Raw genomic sequence first — 21,236 nt, 5'->3', positions numbered from 1 at the left:
TGAGAAACTATTCCTTTCACACCTACCTACAACTTCGGTTTCAGAACAGTCTTAAAGGTGAGGGACTCTTCCACAGCCCAGACCCTGTACATTATTTAAGACATAAAACCCAGTTTGCTGATGCATTACATTTACAGAGACCGGAAAGCCTGACTTGAGAAATTTTACTTCCTCTTTTCTCGTCTAGTAAACAGGACAAAATATGTGCCCCTTAAAAGGTTACCACTAAGTGTGAATGCTAATCATGTCCTTAGACTGTAATGCTTGAGAGGGGGAGAAGTCTTTCAGTAAAGAGGTTTTCTGGTAGCATTCTCCTCTGTAAAGCGCAGAGGAGCCCTGGAGAGGTAAAGGCTACAAAACTCCTAACCGGCTTAATGTGCACGGGCCTCTGCAACTGAACAGTTCCTTAAGTACCCGAGAGCTGTATAGCACACAAGCCTTAAATTATAGACGAGTGTAACTCTGGCTGTAGCCAAAATAAAGCAGCCTCTAAAGCTTAGACAGGCAACTGCCCAAGAGCAGACAGCGATGTTATGGAGGAAGTAAAGAACCTGCACCCAGAGGGATGCTGTACGGTTGGGAAAAACCTCTTAAGAGGGAAAGGTTGCAGCTCCAGTGGTGCATTCAGGCTGCAGCCCCAGGTTTAATGTCACTACTTCTGCGGAAAGCCCCTCACAGCCTACTATAACTGGCTGGCTGGTGCCAAGGTTTGCGATGCACTTTCGGCAGTGCCCCGTGGTGCCTAATGCCCCTGGCCATCGTGTTGGTTGCCATGAAGCACGAGTGACTCTCAGGGTTGGGTAAAGCCTTCCTGACTTGAACTCCTGCAGAGCACTAAGCTCCTCTTTCTCTTTGAACATCTCCCCTCATCATAAATAACCTGCTTTTCAAGCATGCTGCATCCACCAGGTCCCACTGAAGTACTGAGGGTTTAGCAGCACTTTTTAAGGTACACAAAAAAATCTTGGTCCTGGCTTTGGGAGGGGGAGGATCTCAGTTATGTGTTATCACAGAAATCAGTAGCCAACTTCCCTTTGCCTGAAATTATGACTTAATAGAGGTTTTTAGCCCTTCTTTCCAAAGCTCTACATTGAGAGCCAGGTCCCTAGCATCCTACTGCGACACCCAGTTAACCTGAGCTGGTAGGTGGGTGCACAGTGGTGTCTCAGCACCTCTGAACACCGGGAAGCTCTCCCATAGCTTCCCATCCACTGCTTCATCTAGCTACCACCACACACACCTGGCAGGTGCTCGGTCAGCCGCCTCGGCGAGGTTTAAGGATCGCATCCTCTTACTGGCTGGCTCACCTCACATGCTGCTCATGGTTGTGATCAGAGGGTTTTGCATTTCCATTAAGCTGTAAGTATAATTACACAACTCCTCATCACCAGTGAAATGACACCAGGAGATTCAATAACAGATAAAAAATGAGACGTTTATTATATTGTCAAAGTAAATCCAAGCACAGCAAATTATTAGATATCTCTTATCAATAAATACCATTAGTTTAAACTGTTTTATTTTAGCAGAGAAGTTACTTCCCAATGCAAATTACTCCTTTTTCACTTGCATGATGACCCTCAGCACCTGCTGATTAAAAGGGCAAGGTAACAGAGTTCAGTGAACGTCTGGAGATAAAAGGGGATTCACCTCCAAACATCAAGCTTCTACACTTTAGAAAACAGGAAAAACAAGCAACCCAATATAGCTTGATAAGATCATAGCAGAAAGCAGCAATATTATAATAGTATCAATATTTCATAAGTTCGGATATTATTTTGAAGACAAGGAATAGCAAATTCTATGAAATCATGACTTGGTAGGTAAATCTAGGCAAGTGGGAATGTATAGTACAGCAAAGGAAGAAGAATATTAAACAGGCGTTAATGGCTCCAACTTTCAGCTCTTACCCTGGAAAATCTCTGTGACAAAGGGAAAGACTTCCAGGAAGGGAAAACAGGCTGAAGGTACCCTTGACATCTACTATACCAATGTACAGGAAGGGATTAAAATAACAGTTTTCTTCTTCTTTGTATTATTTAATTAAACCCAAGGAAGCAGATGCCTACCACCTTAACCCCACAACATCCATGTCACAACAAAGATAAAATGCATGCCTTGACAGTCCTGATGACATTGAACCAACCACTATTTTTGTTACTTTAAAATATGGCTTTCAATGGGCAAAGTCCAAAACAAAGGCAACCCAAGTTCACAGAAATAAGTGCAGTCACTATGAAAATTTCCCTCTCCTTCTCTTTGTTGATGATGGGCAACTACAGAAGACTTCTGACTACTTTCATGACTAGAACGAGCAATAGCAATTTCTGTATGTATCACAATTACATTTTGCTACAAACTAGGAATACTGTAAAAAAACTATAAAAAAATTATTATAACAATTTAATGCAAGACAGTCAAGTCAGTTATTCACATACTGACTTACACTACTAGGAGAAGTAACAACACTCTGCTGCTCCTCATTTGCTTCAAAGGATATTGGCAGGTTAATGCTAATAGCTGCCCTCAGGTTAGCCCAGAAAAGGGGACGCTTGCTCCTCTCCTTCGGCCACTCCAGGTAGGTTCGCTTTGCCATGAGAGCCTTCAGCTTGTGATACCTGGCAGGGATAATGTACGGAGGGATCGGCTCCAGTAAAATGAGGATTAAGCTGTTGGAATTCTCGCTGAATAATTTGTGATGGGCAAAGTACAGCTCATAGTGACACCACTCGCTCTGCACAAAGTTGGGAGACAACACGAAGATCGACTTGTAGCTCTTCTCAATGCAGTTAATGATGTTCTCCACAATGCTCTTGCCGGGGATAAAGTTCCTCGCGTGCTGGCACAGTTGTACACAGCCCTCCCCCTTCTCCAGGTTCGGGATCAGCTCGTTCTTCACCCACAACGAATCGTGCTCGCTGTAGGAAATGAACGCGTGAAACTGCAGAACGGTCTCCTGCTCTTCGGGGTGGCTGTGCCAAGCCCTCCGCTTTGTCTGCGTCCACTGCCACGTCATCCGCACGTACCACGGCACATCCAAGTAGATGCACAGAAAGGCCACAACAGCCACCAGCACCAGCGTCAGCAGCAGAGCTGTCACCAGCAAGAGCACCGTGTTGCAAGCCAGTTCAGTCAGGTGGAAGTCCTTCAGCTGCGTTCCTTGCAAGTATTCCGGGTACTCGCACACATACGCCACTGGCCAGCCAAACAGCTTCCCCCCAGACTGCCTCTCCAGACGGATAAAGTCTTGCAGTTCACAGGAACACTCGAACGGGTTGTGCCCGGCTTGTAGCTCCCTGACCCGTGGGCAGCTCTGGAAGAAGGCGGCAGATGGGGTGAGGATCAAATTCATCTCTACGTTCAGGAACTCCAGCGACGTAAAGCCACTGCACCCCGGCAGGTCGGCCAGGCTGTTCGATGCCAGGTTCAGCTCTTTCAAGGATTTCAGCTCAGCCATTCCCTTGGGGACGCTGGTGATGTGATTGTTTTGGAGGTTGAGTTTTTTGACGTTGACTGGCAAGCACTCAAACACGGCATCCATCAACTGATTTGAGGACAGGTCCAACTCTGTCAGAGACTCAGCCCACTGGCATTGCACATCAGCTCCATCGTGACTCAGCAAGTTGCTGCTGATGTCCAGGTATTTCAGTGATTTCATACGGCTAGTCATGAAGCTTACCTTGGAAAGGCTCTCAAATTTATTCCTCTGCAAAATAAGTAATTTCAGATCTGTCAGAGTGCCACAATTCTGGAAAAATTCATCTGTCAGGGCATTGTGAGAAAAATTTAAATACTGAAATGAGCTCGTTCTATTGGGGCAAAGCATGTGTGGCATATATGCATCATATATTGTCAAACTGGCAATATTCATCTCTGAAAACTGTCTGTATAGAATCTCCTGGTTGAAATAATAAACCTTATTACGGACATGCTCCAAAGTTAGCACCTTCATGGAGCCACCCAAAGAGATTAATTGTTCCAGAGAGCTTAATAAGGGTAGAAATTCATGTTCAGTCAGCTCCCCCAGTGGTCCCCAAAAAGTCAAATTTCTCACAGTCAAATGCTCCACGGGTGAGTACCAAATAAGCAGGAAAATTTGCAAAATGATAGTCCATTGTAAGTCCACAGTGTCAAGCATGAGAGCTGTTGTCTTGATTTTCTTCAGAAGTGTTAAAGAAGGGGACGGGAAATCTTTGTAGCTCAAGGTGTATCTTAAGTTAACTATTCTTAAGTTTTCTGAAGTGCTCATTCCATCGTACAGGAGGGAAAAACTGAAGTTTTGGTTTGCTGCAAAAACAATGTGGAGGCTCCTTGTATTCAAGGCTGTCAGACTCTGAGGCTCATACAGAGAAAAGTCTTCTAAGGTCAGGAAGACAGTGCACAGCTGCAAATGTATGATATACCTGAAGTCTGACCTTCGTATCATTGTGGCGCTTAATCCTAGGTACTCCAAACGAAACATGTTCCCAAATTCCTTACAGATGGGCAGGGCAGTAAACTTATTGAAAGAAAGATCTAAATGTCGAAGATATGCAAGATTTTGACAGTAAACTTTCAAAATATTATTATGAGATAAATCTAAGTATTCCAAATCTTCATTAAAAATGAAGACACTAAAGTCAAGCTCTGTAATTAGATTATGAGAAAGATTTAATACTTGAAGGTCAGAAAGATAAATAAATTCTGAGATACTAAGTCCAGAGATCCTATTATGTGATAAATCTAATACATGAGTATGGACTGGAATGTTTTTTGGAACATTAGTTAGCAAACTGCTTGAATAATTTGCAATAAATTCATTTTCCACAGTTGGCTGGATATTATTCCATAGCATGAATATAAAGACACAAGCAAAGACATAGATATTTGTAAGGGGTCTCATTGTGCTTTCCAGGTTTATCTTGGTTTTTTACAGAAACACAGAAGCAAATCTTCATTTTCTGTTCAATATGTCTCAGTGATGAGTCCAGCCCTATGGAAAGAAAACATGTGGAATTTGCTGAAATTGTTGAACTGTTGAATTTGCTTTTTTTTGCTAAAATAAAATGGAAATTTTATGTAATAAAAATTTTATTTTTACGTACTTTTGTTCTAAGTTCTTATCAATCCTCCTCACCCCTGTTCTTTAATTCCAATTATTTATTTTCTCAGTTTAGTAGAAATTAATTCCTTTATAATGGGAGGAATACAATCAGTGGTATGTTAAAAAACCACAGGGATGTTAAGAAATACAAATTTCTCAACAACCTTGAAAAATACAAAACCGGTACAAACACACATCAATGCATTTAGGAGTAAAGGAGAACAGAACAAGCCTCCCATCTGCTCTTCCCGTACACCCCACATCTACACACATTTGGGGACAGAACTCCAAAAGCCTCGTGGACCCTCACAGAAACGGGTGCAAAAACAACCTCTTCACTCAGAAGAGCCAAAGGATATTCCTCTTCACACTCCAAAGACCCGGGACATGGCCATGCACCCCCTCAGGGTCAGCCGATCAAAGCAGCTGATCAGCTTTGTCTTTGCTATAGCACAAAGACATAGGGGTCCATTTTTCCAGTAAGCCAAGAATCTTGAGGAGGAATTATACTGTCTCATGAATATTGTAACGCCTATCTGGCCAAAAGCATACTCACAGGAAAATCACAGCATAACCAGACACTACATATGAAGCAGTGGTACCCAAAATCTGAAAGAAAACACTTGATGCTTCCAAAGGCTGCAGGATTTGCTAGGTGTCCTAGGAAATTTCCTACATTTTCCAAATTACCCCAGCATTGCAGCTTGACAAAGAACCTCTCTAGAAATGGTGAGGGACAATGAGTCTAGTTCTACAGATCAAAAAAACCAGGGAGGGAAAGATTTTGTGGATATGGAAAATGGTTCAGCAGCATTAATATCTGGTCATGTCTATCAATAGCCTACATAGATTTGGAGAGGTATCGGTCCTATCATGAAAAACCATGACCTGGGCATTACTCTCGTGTTGTCACGCATTTAACGCAACACACAGACAACCTGAAGTATGAGCAACTCATAAACTATTTCAGGAGACTAACATCCCTGATTTTTTTTTCCTGTTCTGATTTTGTCTGTAAAAAACCCAAAGTTTTAAAATTCTGCCCCTGTGTAATCTTTTGTTAAATAAAAACCAAAAGCCTATTTTTTCAGTTCTAGGTTATAATGTGTGTTAGTCTCTAATAATTTGATTGACCGATATAAATACTCATCCCTTCTCCTCCAAGTCCCCTACGAAGCTTAATCAAGTTTTCTTTTAATTAAGTAAAGCAAAAATACGTGTAATTAACATCACGAAAAGCAATAAAAGAATAAATCAGTAAAGCATAAATTTCTACCTCAGTAGAATCCAATTGAGTGGTCAAATTCTGCCTTCAGAAAGTTGTGCTGGGGTATCTGAGCACAGAATAGAAATGAAGCTGGGATGGTTGGTCAAAGTACAGTATCACTCACAAGAAGAACCAAGACAAGCAAATCTGACCCAGCTTCCTTCAAAAAGCAGCTGACCCTGTTCTTCAGAGTCCAGGCTGGTAAAGAACCTCTTGAATCAAATAAACTTTGATCTGGAACTATCTGGAGGAACTTCTCCCTGGGCAAAAGGGATGCCAGGAACAAAGCAAGAAATATTCTGAAGGGAGAAAAAAACCCAGAAAGATATTCTCTGCCCGTGCTCCATTGCCAGATGAGTTTTAATTTACTGTGCATGCTATGCTATACACTGCGACAAGGGATGATCTGCACTGTATAGCACTGAAGAGTGCCACAGTCAAAGAATAAAGCTGGTAATGTCTAGCAAAGCAATATTAAGGATCAACAGTTACCCCTCTAACACTATCTTATGATGGTATTAGAGTTGGATGAGAATGAAAATTGCCATACCAAACATTTTTTCCCTTTCTTCTTTGTTGAAATTCAACATACAGATGAGCATTTTCACTGAAATTTCAAAGTGCAAGAATATCTTCCAACAGTGAAGAAACACCAGCACCTGAGATTTTATGGAGTCCAAACCAGATATAACAAAAAGAAAAAAAATGTAAATAATGGAGCAAATATAACCCACCTTTTGTGCATGGAATCCACCTCTGAGTGAAGAACCAGCAAAAGTCCTCTGCATACTTGGTTAACATTCTCAAAACAGAATTTCAAACATATGTAATCTTCAAGCTGGGGAATCTCACATGAGGTGCTAATTCCTTAATAATTACTACCTCAAGAAGTAGAAAGAACAAGGTTTTCTTATACAGGTTATATAATTCTAAGAATTAACGAAATTTCCCTACAATGCAGGTATTAAGAGCACAATAAAAGGAAACTTCTAACAGTCCAAACTCGAAATACATTTACTTCTGTAATATTTACATAACTGTACACTTTAGGAGGAAATAAGCCTATCTGTGGTACAGAATATTCACCAAGGCAAGACTGTTTAAATAATTCCGCATTTCTAATTTCACGTCTGCTTCTGATGGTTACACACATTCTAGAAATTTGTCAACTGCATCTCCTCTTTTGCATACGCAGAAAAGAGGAAGCAGAACCCCCCCCACCAACTTCTCTTTGTATCAAAATCTCTTGCAGAGCTCTACCCCGCTGATTTATTTTCCTCAGCAAGCAAACTAATTAATGTAGCACACTGACAGATGGCAAAAGCTTAGATCTCAAAAGCTGGTAACAGGGGCAAACTGGCACAGTTCAAAACCTTTACAGGTCAATCTTTACACTAGAGATGCCTTGGATGGTTATCAGGGATACCCCACATTGTAGCTTCCTTCAAAAAATTGTAAAAAATGAACCATAGAGAGTATTCTCCATGATATGAAAGCCGCAAAGAAGCCACGAAGAATACAGCAATGTAGGGCAATCTGGCAATAGAGGAATCCAATAAAGCAGCCATTCAATTAGCATTTTGAACAAGGGCAGGAGCCTAGCAAGCAAATCAACAGAGCAGAGAGCGAGTGCATTGCAAAGGCAGATGTAAATAACCTAAACCAACACCTCAGTCCCATAAGCCTCCAAACTAACACAACATGCTTCAGTAAGATTAATTAGCAAGGAAGAAAGAAGCAGAGATGAATAAATGAATGAAGATTTATTTAATCTTAATGAATTTTAAGATTAAATTCATGAAGTATGTAATTAATTCTTCAGGTATGAGCAAACTAGGGGGAGAGGGGGGCACCTGGGCCCATTCTGGACTCAGTCTAGAGCTTACTCCACCCCATAAAACAGCGCCTTGGAGGAGAGTTGAAGGCAAGAGGGGATTCAGCTAAAGAAGCTGCAAAGTATGAAAATTTATTCTAGACACCAGTGCCAGTTATATTTCAAGCTTGCATTAGATTCCTTTGAAACTTCTTTTGCAATTACCTTTTCAATTTTGCAAAGAATAATTTAACCCTTTGCTTTGCTGAAAGAAAATGTCTACTTTTCTTTTTTAGATTGATGAGTAAAATAGTCTGAACTGAAACTGAACTGAAACCATTCTGCTTTCCTCAGTGCAGTGAATCTGAGTAATACATTACAGAAAACTCAGAGACATTCGTGACCCAAGACAAGACAAGGGATCATGAATGTTTCTCAATAAGCAGCAAGACTCTGCCTGTCAGCTGATACTGTCTTGTCTTCGAGTTAAAGAGGAAATTCCCATTGCTGGGCATTAATCCATGAAAATGAATAGACTAAGGCACTATTGTTGACAGAACAATAATAGCCCAATTATGCAAACCAGTGGCAGTTTTACTTCCAATATAATCCATGAAAAAGCTTTGATGCATGGACAAAATCAAATATACCATCAGCTTTCATCAGAACTGACTCCAGTGCACACACAGCTGTAAAAAGCAAAAGTATCTAAGCCTTTAGTTGTAGTATGTTTAATTTCCTTACTGCCCTTCTTTATCAGACTTTAAAATACATTCAAATAAACAGTTTGCCATAAAGAAAAATTTACAACTAGTTAAAATAAAACTGATACTCCTGAATAACTCTGTTAAACAATTAGGAACATTGCATAATGTTATTTTTACTAACCAATTCAGCAAAGCTTTGTTTGGGGCTGGTTTCAGTTTACTGATTAAGTCATTTCGCATGATAGGCAAAAACTAAAAACCAATGTATTTCTGTTCATGCATCCTGAAATGTACCCTCTAAATAGCATCCTTTCCATAGTCAGCATATGTACACTCATGCACATACCTTGTTCCATTGCTGAGGTTTATATTGCTGGGGTTTTTTGCAGCTGATTCTATCAACGAGCACCTGTCTTCACAAACAGCCTTCCCTCAAGGTACATTTCACACTTCTGCCTATATGTTGTGATTACTTACCCAGAGGGGAACCGTAGCTACACTTGGCTGGGTATCAGAAGCCAGTCAGGACCAGCACCGTGCCCAAAGGTGTGAAGAATCTCTCCAACTGGAACTGCCAGTGTTTGGTCATATCGAGGACCTTACTTTCAACTGCAACTCTGATTGTCACAACTTAACCCTGTGTGTCAGGTAGGTGAAACAAGGGCTAAACGCCACCACAAGTCAAAGTGAGCAGAGATTGTACTGCATTTATGCCCAAGCCTATTTCGCTTGGGCATAAACAGACACAAGGATCAAAGCTGTGGAAATCAAACTGGTAACACAGAGTCACCTTGCAGAATACAGAACTTTCTCATTTATTGGTTTATCAATACTGCTTCCTCTTGACCAAACAGTGACTACAAATGAGCATTACAGTCAATCTCAGTAAATGTTTCTGAAAGAAAAAACAGCCAAACTGAAGCTCTGAGTAAAACCACAGGTTTCACAGAGGTTTTGAACCTTCCCCTCAGCAGAATGCCTCACCTCCCACGGAGTCCCATTCTTTTCCCTTGAGCGCCTTTCTCTGCTCTAACCCTCTGCAGTTGAACTTCAGTGATGATGCTTTGTAACATTTCTAAAGCTGAAAAAGAGCCAAGCTCTCAGCAGGGCAACCCACATTGTGTCAGGACTCCCAGTCTGTCACAGTTCAGTTTCCTTCATACTACACACTACTTAAATATACATAAAAACATTTACACTTTCACTTCATTCTGCACATTTTCTGGGTTTTGGAGGGTGTTTAACCCCCATGTTATCAGTTTTGTAAGTTGATATTACTATGTATGTAAAAATAGCATTCCTGCTAGTCACCAAGATGACTAGTCAGATGCCAGGAATCTGCTCTGATACGGTATCTGACATCAGAATACATTTACACACTCATTTTCCTGATAACTGGAGTGCATTAGCAGTTACCAATTTCAGTGCAGAACCAGCTGCAGACTCACATCACCAGGGTGCACAGAAAAGGGTAGCCGCTTTCCAAAATGTGCAGAAAAAGTGGCTGACATGGGCTGTGAGACTACACATGGCCCCCCGTATGGGAAATTTCTTCCTGGACTAAAACTGGTTTTATAGAAAGTGTTCAGAGTATGGCAGAGGCTAAAATAATTGTTTGAAATATTCTGATATGTATCACTTGAGAAACTCATTCTCTCCTGTGGAATCAGAGAAACTAGATGTAGTAATTCATTGCACGTGTAGCTGTTTTGTCAATTATCTGGCACATACCATGGACAAAAACCTAATAGCATGTGTGTTTCAGGCTCCAAAGCACAAGTTTTAATTGCTCCCCATGCTCATTACAAGCCCCTTCCAACGTTATTCACTCAAGGATTTTGGACATATACCAGAAACCTGCAGTTACATATTTCTGCTTATGATCGCATCAGCTCCGTTGCCAGAGGTCATGTAGTTCCCAAGTTCTTTCCAAAGTGGCAAGCAAACCCTTACTAAAATCTTCCACTCCTGAAAGAAAGAAATAATTTCTGGCAACAGCTATGTGCTCCCACGTGAATAACAGGAAGGATTCTTGGTGCACTCTCTGACTTCCAGAGGGTTTTTCTGTCCTCCTGCCAACAGAAGCAGCCATATGAGTTCTTAAAGCTTCACACGCAACAGGGGATGTTAACGCTATTACTGAAGTTTCAAGGGCTACTGACCTAAAACTCTGAGGCTTTCAAAGAAAATTTTCACGTGAGCCACCATGTAACAATCCAGCTGCCCCTGGTTGTGTGAAAGGGATAGGCAAACCAAGCTAAGTCTGTTCATCTTCAGTTTTCTAAGGATTAAATGACTCATACACTGAAGCATTAGTTGGAGGGGAAGGAGGAAGCATAGAAAATATTTGTTTCCACTGTCCTGAATTAAATGCCTGCAATTTTATAATAGGTGTGTTATATTAATTTCGAGGCTGAGTGGGATGACAGGGCTAAAGGTGTTAAATTTGACCTTTCCCCTACAAATCATAAACAGTTGCTGACAGTTCAAGACTTCAAGAGACCTCAGCCTGCTTAGACCTCAGGCAAAAAAAAATCAAAATTAAAATCTTTTGTTAATAATAATGGAAGACAAAAATGAGATAAAATGCAAACATTCTATACTAAATGAGGATTTCATCTTAACATCCCTTCTTCTGTCGTATTCCTGTTGAAACACATTTTTGAAAGGAAAACTTACTACTCTCTGGTCATCTAAGTCTGGTATTCCAGATGGCAAACACCTCCCCTTCTGGAGACAAAGACGAAATTTGCTGTCATCATCTTTAGCAGTTGTGAATGTTTGTCAGAGCCCAGCCATGTTTTCCTGAAGCCAAACCAGCACCACTACAGTGTCCTGGTTTCAGCTGGGAGAGAGTTAATTTGCTTTCTAGTAGCTGGTATTGTGTTGTGTCTTGGATTCAGTATGAGAAGAATGTTGATAACTCACTGATGATTTCAGTTGTTGCTCAGTAGTGTTTAGACCAAGTCAAGGATTTTTCAGCTTTCCATGCCCAGCCAGCAAGAAGGCTGGAGGGGCACAAGAAGTTGGGAGGGGACACAGCCAGGGCAGCTGACCCAAACTGGCCAAAGGGGTATTCCATACCATGTGATGTCATGCCCAGTATCTAAACTGGGGGGAGTGGGGCTGGGGGGTATTGCTGCTCAGGGACTAACTGGGCGTCGGTCAGCGAGTGGTGAGCAATTGCATTGTGCACCACTTGTTTTGTATATTCCAATCTTTTTATTATTATTATTATTATTGTCATTTTATTATTGTTATTATTATCATTATTAGTTTCTTCCTTTCTGTTCTATTAAACTGTTCTTATCTCAACCCACAAGTTTTACTTTTTTTTCCGATTCTTTCCCCCATCCCACTGAGTGGCAGGAAGTGAGTGAGCAGCTGCATGATGCTTAGTTGCTGGCTGGGGTTAAACCCCGACAACAGGTAGAGGGGACTGCTGTATTTCTACAAAGGAGAGCAAATATTGTAAATGTAGCTTGTCTTTCTGACTCTGTGAATAGAGGGTCTTATCTGCTGTCCCAAGACCTGGCAAATTTTTTCAGCCTCTGACTGGTTATTGCGTTTCTGATCAGAACTCATCGTTGTGCTGCAAAAGATACTGTTTTGGCTGAAAAGGACAGATTCTTTTAATAATAAGCATAAAGTAAGATATATGGGTGAGAAGAAAAAAAGTAGAAAGCTAAAAAAAAAGCATGATGTAAAGTCAAGAGCTTCTCAAGATATAGTCAATGATGATGAAGGCAGTTCTGTTACTGCAGATGATACCCTCTCAGTCCCTTTGCTCAGGGTATCTCTCAGGATCAAAAGGGTACCAGGACTCTATCAGAGGATGGGAATTAAGAGCCCTGATTGTCAATTCACTGCTTCTCCCTTGCAGCAGTGCCAACCTATGAGCCCCAAAAGGTGAAGCGGCTCATCTTTCCTTTTTATTTTTCTTTTCAAGAAAAAAACCTTCACTCAGTCCTCTTTTGTGGCATGGCCATTTTTGTCCACCTGTGCTGGACGTTCGGAGTCCTGTATCTGGGCCCTATCCTTTCAAGCTTCACTGAATCTGAGAAAACACTACCCAGGAACCACCTCAGGCTCTGGCCTTCTAGACATCTTCTCAGGATGCATAATTTTTTTTCTTGCAAACTAATTTTAGCAAAAGAGGTCCTGTGACGAAGCTGCCTAAGCTTTGTGATTAATGCAGCTCTGCAAACTCTTCAGCAACTCAAGCACTCTTCCACGACTGTACCAACTGCTCCAGGTTTTATTCTGCTGAGAAAAATTCAGTAGGGTATTTCAAACTGTATTTCAAAATGCACATCCAAACTCATTTGTGATTTGCTATCTCTGTATCAACTGCAAGAGAATTCCAGTGAGGTAAGTTGAATTTTGCCTACCGTTAGGAGGCAGTACAGAAAACTATGTAGAAACAAGGTTCTGTAACAAAAAGTTAAATACATTGACAACCAATGGAAATCATAAAGCATTTATTGCTTCACCAAGAAAAAATGGAAGAAACTCCATTAGAAAGATTCTTAATCTGTTTCCCCACACCGCTTCCCATCAGCCATTAGCAGATTAATGCTAATAGCTGCCCTCAGGTTAGCCCAGAAAAGGGGATGCTTGCTCCTCTCCTTCGGCCACTCCAGGTAGGTTCGCTTTGCCATGAGAGCCTTCAGCTTGTGATACCTGGCAGGGATAATGTACGGAGGGATCGGCTCCAGTAAAATGAGGATTAAGCTGTTGGAATTCTCGCTGAATAATTTGTGATGGGCAAAGTACAGCTCATAGTGACACCACTCGCTCTGCACAAAGTTGGGAGACAACACGAAGATCGACTTGTAGCTCTTCTCAATGCAGTTAATGATGTTCTCCACAATGCTCTTGCCGGGGATAAAGTTCCTCGCGTGCTGGCACAGTTGTACACAGCCCTCCCCCTTCTCCAGGTTCGGGATCAGCTCGTTCTTCACCCACAACGAATCGTGCTCGCTGTAGGAAATGAACGCGTGAAACTGCAGAACGGTCTCCTGCTCTTCGGGGTGGCTGTGCCAAGCCCTCCGCTTTGTCTGCGTCCACTGCCACGTCATCCGCACGTACCACGGCACATCCAAGTAGATGCACAGAAAGGCCACAACAGCCACCAGCACCAGCGTCAGCAGCAGAGCTGTCACCAGCAAGAGCACCGTGTTGCAAGCCAGTTCAGTCAGGTGGAAGTCCTTCAGCTGCGTTCCTTGCAAGTATTCCGGGTACTCGCACACATACGCCACTGGCCAGCCAAACAGCTTCCCCCCAGACTGCCTCTCCAGACGGATAAAGTCTTGCAGTTCACAGGAACACTCGAACGGGTTGTGCCCGGCTTGTAGCTCCCTGACCCGTGGGCAGCTCTGGAAGAAGGCGGCAGATGGGGTGAGGATCAAATTCATCTCTACGTTCAGGAACTCCAGCGACGTAAAGCCACTGCACCCCGGCAGGTCGGCCAGGCTGTTCGATGCCAGGTTCAGCTCTTTCAAGGATTTCAGCTCAGCCATTCCCTTGGGGACGCTGGTGATGTGATTGTTTTGGAGGTTGAGTTTTTTGACGTTGACTGGCAAGCACTCAAACACGGCATCCATCAACTGATTTGAGGACAGGTCCAACTCTGTCAGAGACTCAGCCCACTGGCATTGCACATCAGCTCCATCGTGACTCAGCAAGTTGCTGCTGATGTCCAGGTATTTCAGTGATTTCATACGGCTAGTCATGAAGCTTACCTTGGAAAGGCTCTCAAATTTATTCCTCTGCAAGATTAATGTCTCCAGTTGAATTAATTTGTCACATTTTTGAAAAAGCAGATCTGTTAAATCGTTGTTTAAAAAATTTAAGTATCTAAAGGGACTGTCAGACGAAGGACACAGCATATGTATCATCTCTGATTCAGTTATTGTCAAGGCTGCAATATTCATGTCTGCAAATATTTCGTACAGGTCATTCTGTGAGAAGTACAGAGCTGTGATTGAAACTTTCTTCATTGTGACTGCTTTCATAGACGTACCTGAATAGTCAAAGTCATAGCTTTTGATGTCCGACAATTGTGTTACATTGTTAACATTGAAGTATTCAATGGATGAGTGCCATACAGTCTGAAAAATTTCAATAAGAGCATTCCAGTCAACTGACACATTTGTCAGTGTCAGATTTTGTAACCTGGAGCCTTGTCTGAAATTAGATAATAATGCTACTAATTTTTTTACATTGTCATTTGTGATTTCTGACAACGATAGGCTTTCTGTAGTATTTTGTATCAAAACCCAGTCAAAATTAGCTTTGGACTGATGACTATTTGTATAGAGGAGTGGCAGGCTCTTGATTATTTTGTCAGAACCATCTTCGTTAGAAACAGACGTGAAGAGTTCATTTTCCACAGACAGGCTGACACAGTTCCAAAAAGTTAATGCAAACAGACACTTGTAAAGAAAAAAGTTTCTGAGAGATCTCATATTTTCTGTCATACTGGTTTCTGTTTCCTTGGAGATGCTCAATACTTCTCTTATCTGTCCACCTTTGTTCTAATCCTGTAGCAAAATAAAGAAACAAAAACAAAACCCAGATCATGTCATTAAGTGGCTATGCAGGAGCCATCACAGAGATTGATCTTTTTAAGGTTCCAATTTCTCATCTCTCTCTTTGACTCAAAAAGCAACGAAGGCACCTATTATCATTCAGGAGAGGCACTCTTTATTAAGAGAACACCACTGAAATTTCTATTTGGTAAATATGCTGTACTTAATATATAATGGGTCTGTTTCTTACAAAACAAGTTTTATTTCATAGGTGACTAAAATTTGCTGCTTACTTACAGAATTACTGCTGTGATTCAATGTATTATGAAGGCTTCCCACAACTGTATAATACACTTTGATCAGAAAGTACAATATTTGAGGTCAGTATGGTCATCCTCTCCTCAGATTCTCTCTTGAAGGATATGAACTAGACTCAGACACATTTTTTTAAATGGACTTGTGACTATAAAACCTGGACTGAAACATAGGGTGGAGGTTCAAGAGAGTGAATCAAAATCTGAATGTCTTTAGGTAGCTGAGATTGGTCATTAGGGCTTATTTTAACTGGGGAGACCAGGAAGGGGGATAGGATGTTCTATATTTATGCTATGGGAAAGTCCACAGAAGAGTTCGCTTCTTGTCTGGGCCTGAGCATCTCCTGAACTTAGACTCTGAAAGTGGGATGTCCCCATGTCTGATTTGTTAGGTGTACACAGAGGACGCCAAACACACACTGAAAATTTTTTCATGCTACACAAAAAAGAACCAGTTGTAGAACCTCTGTACACAAAATCTAGCCCTGATCTAAGGACACCGACCTCAAATGTCTCTGTGAAAGACAGGCTTATTTAAACACAATTTACAGAAAAATCATAACCATGGCTTTTCTTTGATTTTCCCTAATGGAGGACACTTTTCCTCTCTGAATGTAGGAGTTTAGGGTAGCCAGCCTCCCTTTGTTTAAGTCAGCCATTGTGAAAACTGTCTTAAATCTCCTTTTAGATATTGCATAAATCCATTAGACCGCCTATCTGAAAAAGGAACTGGGAAGAACTTCGCTAACATTTTTATATGTGTAAATCGTGATTTAAAGTTGTTTTCCAGATTTCTGAATTCTTCTTGTTTCCTCAGAACATTCTTCCCCTCTTCCTCCCGTTACTTTTAAATCGTAGTTGGTGTCTGAAGCCTTCCATAGTGCTTATTCATGACTGCAGTAGCTTTCAACTTTCCCTTGATATTGAAATGGCTGAACTGTGAGTTTATATTTCTAGTGCCTCTACAATGACTCCTGGTGACTCTACAATGAGACAGTAATAGCTGTCACTTGTTGGACTAAAGCTACAACCTTGAGGACTACATCCTCTGTACCATTAACTATTCCACACGCTTTCTTAGAATTATATTACTGTGTCTAAAACATACATTCTCTTGATCTAACACAACCTATATTATGAAATCTCAACAGTACAACAAAAAACAGTCCACTGAGTTCTCCTTTTGTAAAGAATGCATGAAACTAGGCTTGGAAATCATCCAGAAATAATGGGGCAATATGGCAAAACTTTTCCAGCCTTTTTCAAGATTTTCATTTGGAAAAATTATACGCAGTTTTACCATCACAGCCCTCAAAAGGCATTTGGGCATGTGCAGAGAACAAAAGATAATCAGCATCCTCTATCCTGTTCTTCCGATTGTTTGGGCAATACTACTAATGTGTATATAATCAAACAAAATATGTAGCTTCAAGAGAAATCTGAAAAAAATCTACCTTCAAGTCGTTATTTCTTCTTAGGACAAAATTTCATCAATATCCAGGGACTAGGTGAAAGAAGGATACAATTCTTCCACATGTGCTTAATTTTCTTTCTCCTTCCTATATCCTGGCATTCAGTCAAATTATTTACAAGTACCTTCAAACTTTCTTTAGAATATCCTATGAAGCAACAAAATTAACAGCTGTTATAACACATGACCCATGATTTGGGGGCTAACACTGGGGAAGTTATCCTTTACAGTCATATCCCTTTTAATTTGAAAGTATCCTCAAGTCTTCAAACTTGACAAAAAGATCATTATCAAGATAAAAGCAGAGAAGGAATCCAGTAGGGTAAGCAAACCAAGATCATAGCAAGAAATTGTCCTGTTGTTTAAAGAGCGAGAGAAGAGATAAAAATTGAGGTTTTAAGAGTTTTTCCAATATAAACTCAGTATAAACTGACTAAACTTTCATATAAGAAATGTACAGAATGCATTGAGCTCTGATGGTTCAGTATTAAGGCACGTGCTTTGCAAGTTATCGGCATAATACAAAACTCAAATGTTAAAAATACATCTTTCACATGGATGAAACATATCATCAAGTTAGACCCACTCCTGAACTGTAGAAAAACTATTTCCATTAAATCACTGTGACCCCCTTAACTACGGGTGTCATGCTAATACAGAGACTGCTATTTAGCCAGTTTCTTTGGATAAATCTACTGAACATAAGCAACTTTAGTCTCACTTCTTACCCATACGCTTGAAAGTACATCATACACTTGCTAATAACGTTCTATAGAAAACATGGTGCATTTTCACATAAGATGCAGAATATAAAAGTTTTAGCTAACTAGCAACCACAAAATCTATAAAATTAAAAGTCTCTCACCAGAAATCCATGCTCTCTGAAAAAGCAGAAAATGTACTCGGGAAAAGACAAAAAGAAAACTTTATCCTACTGTGTAACAACACTTAAGAATGCCCAAACTTTTTATATAAATGTTTGTGCCATCTACTGACAGCTTATGAAATGACATTTGCTTTCCTCCAGATGTATTTTCCACACACAACATTACCGTAATTTCCCCATTATTTAATTATTATTGAACTACGTGTTTTCATGCTTTACAATAGATTAAGCAGGGAAAAAAAAATCTTTTTAAGAACTTTCTGTCTTCATCAAATTAATATGAAAATAAGTACTTCTTTTGAGCAAGTTTTACACTGAAATTCAAACATCTTCCTCTCTGAACTTAATAATGGTCTAAGTCTATTTTTTTTTTTTTCCCTTTTGCTTTACCAATTTAGTTGTCAAATTCTTATCATGGCTGGTTTATAAAAGTGCTGTTTGTCTTATTTTAATTTCCATTTAATGGGAATGGAAAAATAATCTCTCCCTCCTGCTCCAGCAGTGTTGTGATGGGGTTAAATACTGGACATGGAAACAGTGGGTGGGGTCTTTTTTTTAATTAAAACAGAGCAGCAACTTCCATACTGAATGCCCAAACACTTGGGTTGTTGTCCTGGCAAAGACATAAACCAGACTCTCTTTATTTCTGTGTAATGTTGGTCAGAAATTCAATCTTAGCTGAACTCTAAATACAGAACTGTCACACTACAAACTACCTTTCTGGGTTAGCATACCGTAACACATTCATGATTTAACATTTCAATTATTCTGGAAGCAGAGGAAATAATCTTAAAAATGACTTTTTCACTTTAAAGCTTATTCTGTACATCATATTTCATTTCTCAGCTTCAAGTGAAAAGAGGTCATCCAAAAACCAAAGGGAAAGATAGGACAGGTAGTAAGCGACAATATGGACAATTCATGTTCTCTGCTGTTATGTTGATGAGCCTTATGGTCGTACTCTATGATTCTTTCTCCATTTCTGTCAATACAGACAATAGTATTCACAGCTAGTTTCCAAATGACACCTTATAATGTTGTTACATAAAAACCTCACCATTGTCTGCTCTTAGCTGGAAAGATTTTGCTATCCATCCTCAGGATGAGATAAAATCCTAAGGCAAGACATTGCTTTTACCAAACATTCATTCCTGTTTGGGAATATAACAGTTTAACTGCTTGAATATAATCTACCTATTACTCTAATGATTACAGAACCAGACATACATTTGGTTAACACGTAATAACTGCCGTAAATTAGAGACTCTTATTTGACAGTGTCTCTTCAATTAAGTGACAGTATGAGATGGCCACTGGCATAGTTTGAGTTCTCCAGTTCTACCTACATACTATAAAGATAGATAAAGCATATGTTAAACAGCAAAATAAGCATATTACCATTAATTGCATGCCATTAGCCCTCATATTTACCACTCAGATTTACCAGTGCAATCACTGGAAGAAGACGAATATATTCCTCAAATGTTATGCATACTTCTACGTTTTGTTAAAAGTAGCCAAATGCAGTTGTTTCCTTCCATCTTTGCTTTATATTTATCTATTTATTAAAAGGCAAGTATCTTTTCTGAAACCCATTAGGAAGATGATGACATTCAGAGTAATAACAAACTTCAGTGAAATCTGAGGTGAGTAGAAGTGTTCAATCTCTATTGCTCATTTATTCCAAAACCATTTGCAATATTACCATAGTGAGAAAATACAAGTGAAATTAATTACTGAAAAGTGAAAGAGAAAGAAAATTAGAAAAGGCAAGCGCTAAATTCAAGAAAGTAATTTAGGAACTTAGGAAATGAATACATCCTTCTATCCCAATAGACAGACATACATATTTACACACTTACAATGTTAATTTCATCCCGAAGCAGTAACTTTACATTACAATAGTGATTAACACGCAGTTCTAAAACATGCATGGCCTTGTACAGAATCTGCAAAACTGACAGTGTAAGATCCACTTTACAGTCAAAATTACCATCCATCATGGGGAAAAACAATCTCCAGCTATTGAGCTGCATCTATCGTGATTCCTCCTAAGACACTGCCCTTACTCTTCCACAAGCTCCACTGAAAAGCAGAGAGAGATCCTTAGGGCCATTCTAGATTTCATTTTCAATAAATACATCTAAACATACATAAATTAACCTAAAAGATGCTAGAACTACCAGCATGCCCTGATACTTAAATTCTCATTGAAATGCCTTCAAAATAAAATTATTATTTACTGATACAAACATTTGTTTTGCTACCACCTACCTTTACGGGAAACTTCAGACACTTTTGCCTGATAAGCGTGTAAGTCACATAGCATGATCCGTATTTGTGAAGCATGCTTCTGAGAACTGGGGCTTTATTTTGTGACCTCCTATAGCAGCTCTCCTCAGGGATTCACAACATGTATTATTTTGCTTCCTGTGGCAACAGTCAGTTATTTCTTTTTTCAGCAAAGGAAGACTAGTGACACAGAGGATTCTATGATGTATCGTGGAACTGCCTTTTATCACTGTAGAAGGGCATGCTTCGCTTTAAAATGAAGCGGCAAAAAGAGGAAAGGGTGTGAGGAATTAAGACAGAGACAAGAACCACAGGTTGTTGGGCAAGAGCCTGCAATCCTCTTGTTCAACCAAGTATTTCTCGCACGGCTGCGGGCGCCCAGTGCTGGCACTCTACTTACTGGAAACGTGTGTACACACCTCCCAGTTTCTTTTAGCGGCGTTTCCTGTAAACAGATACAACAAAGGCGCAAAGAGGCATCTGAAAAGCTAAATCTCAGTTGTTTAATTCCGCAACCCCACACTTCAGTAGGTGGTTAGCTGCTCCTCGCTTTGAGGAAGCATTAAACTTTCTACACTAAAAAAAAAACAAACAAAAAAAACCTGACGCCAGCTCAGTGACGCCTCAGCACGAACGTTCTCCCATCAGCGTTGTCGTGTTTACCCCCTGCTGCCTCCTCCGCGAGGACGCGGGGGGCGGCCGCCCCCCCGAGGGAGGCCCTGCTCCACCCGCGCCCGTCTCTCTCGGCCGGCGCTCCCGGCGGCGGCCCCAGCGCGGGGCCCGTCTCCGCCGCCGGCAGACCACCGTGTCCCACAGGCGTCTGTCGGCCCGCGCCCCGCCGCCCCCTCCGCCGAGCGGGGCCGCACAGAG

At 40.7% G+C, this 21,236-nt stretch overlaps 2 protein-coding genes across 8 annotated transcripts; both read right to left on the bottom strand.

Moving 5' to 3' along the window:
* Window positions 1–1,409: 1,409 nt before the first annotated feature.
* On the bottom strand, window positions 1,410–13,088 carry LOC128138776 (toll-like receptor 1). 4 transcript variants are annotated; one of them, XM_052780249.1, is made up of 4 exons: window positions 11,033–13,088; window positions 7,085–10,942; window positions 6,360–6,649; window positions 1,410–4,972 (listed from the first exon to the last, which is right to left on the bottom strand). In XM_052780249.1, exon 4 carries the CDS (start codon window positions 4,880–4,882, stop codon window positions 2,423–2,425), a length of 2,460 nt encoding a protein of 819 aa, XP_052636209.1. In that variant the 5' UTR covers window positions 4,883–4,972; window positions 6,360–6,649; window positions 7,085–10,942; window positions 11,033–13,088; the 3' UTR covers window positions 1,410–2,422. The 4 variants fall into 4 exon arrangements, with proteins under 4 accessions (XP_052636209.1, XP_052636208.1, XP_052636210.1 ...); XM_052780248.1 differs by having other exon boundaries at window positions 7,085–13,088; XM_052780250.1 differs by having other exon boundaries at window positions 6,503–6,649; window positions 7,085–13,088.
* Window positions 13,089–13,334: 246 nt separating this feature from the next.
* Window positions 13,335–21,211, bottom strand: LOC128138777 (toll-like receptor 1). Of its 4 annotated transcripts, none has more exons than XM_052780253.1 (4): window positions 21,030–21,211; window positions 20,349–20,615; window positions 17,172–17,336; window positions 13,335–15,415 (listed from the first exon to the last, which is right to left on the bottom strand). In XM_052780253.1, the coding sequence occupies exon 4, from the start codon at window positions 15,350–15,352 to the stop codon at window positions 13,400–13,402; it is 1,953 nt and encodes a 650-aa protein (XP_052636213.1). In that variant the 5' UTR covers window positions 15,353–15,415; window positions 17,172–17,336; window positions 20,349–20,615; window positions 21,030–21,211; the 3' UTR covers window positions 13,335–13,399. The 4 variants fall into 4 exon arrangements, with proteins under 4 accessions (XP_052636213.1, XP_052636214.1, XP_052636212.1 ...); XM_052780254.1 differs by lacking the exon at window positions 21,030–21,211 and adding an exon at window positions 20,068–20,159 and having other exon boundaries at window positions 20,349–20,958; XM_052780252.1 differs by lacking the exon at window positions 21,030–21,211 and having other exon boundaries at window positions 20,349–20,958.
* Window positions 21,212–21,236: the final 25 nt, after the last annotated feature.

This window comes from Harpia harpyja, chromosome 2 (genome assembly GCF_026419915.1).
Source record: "Harpia harpyja isolate bHarHar1 chromosome 2, bHarHar1 primary haplotype, whole genome shotgun sequence".
NCBI lineage: Eukaryota > Metazoa > Chordata > Aves > Accipitriformes > Accipitridae > Harpia > Harpia harpyja.
This window is presented reverse-complemented; position numbering and strand designations above follow the sequence as displayed.

What these genes read in the sequence shown, in the direction of transcription:
- LOC128138777 (XM_052780253.1), bottom strand. Translation starts at nt 15,352, where the DNA reads ATGACAGAAAATATGAGATCTCTCAGAAACTTTTTTCTTTACAAGTGT.
- LOC128138776 (XM_052780248.1), bottom strand. Translation starts at nt 4,882, where the DNA reads ATGAGACCCCTTACAAATATCTATGTCTTTGCTTGTGTCTTTATATTC.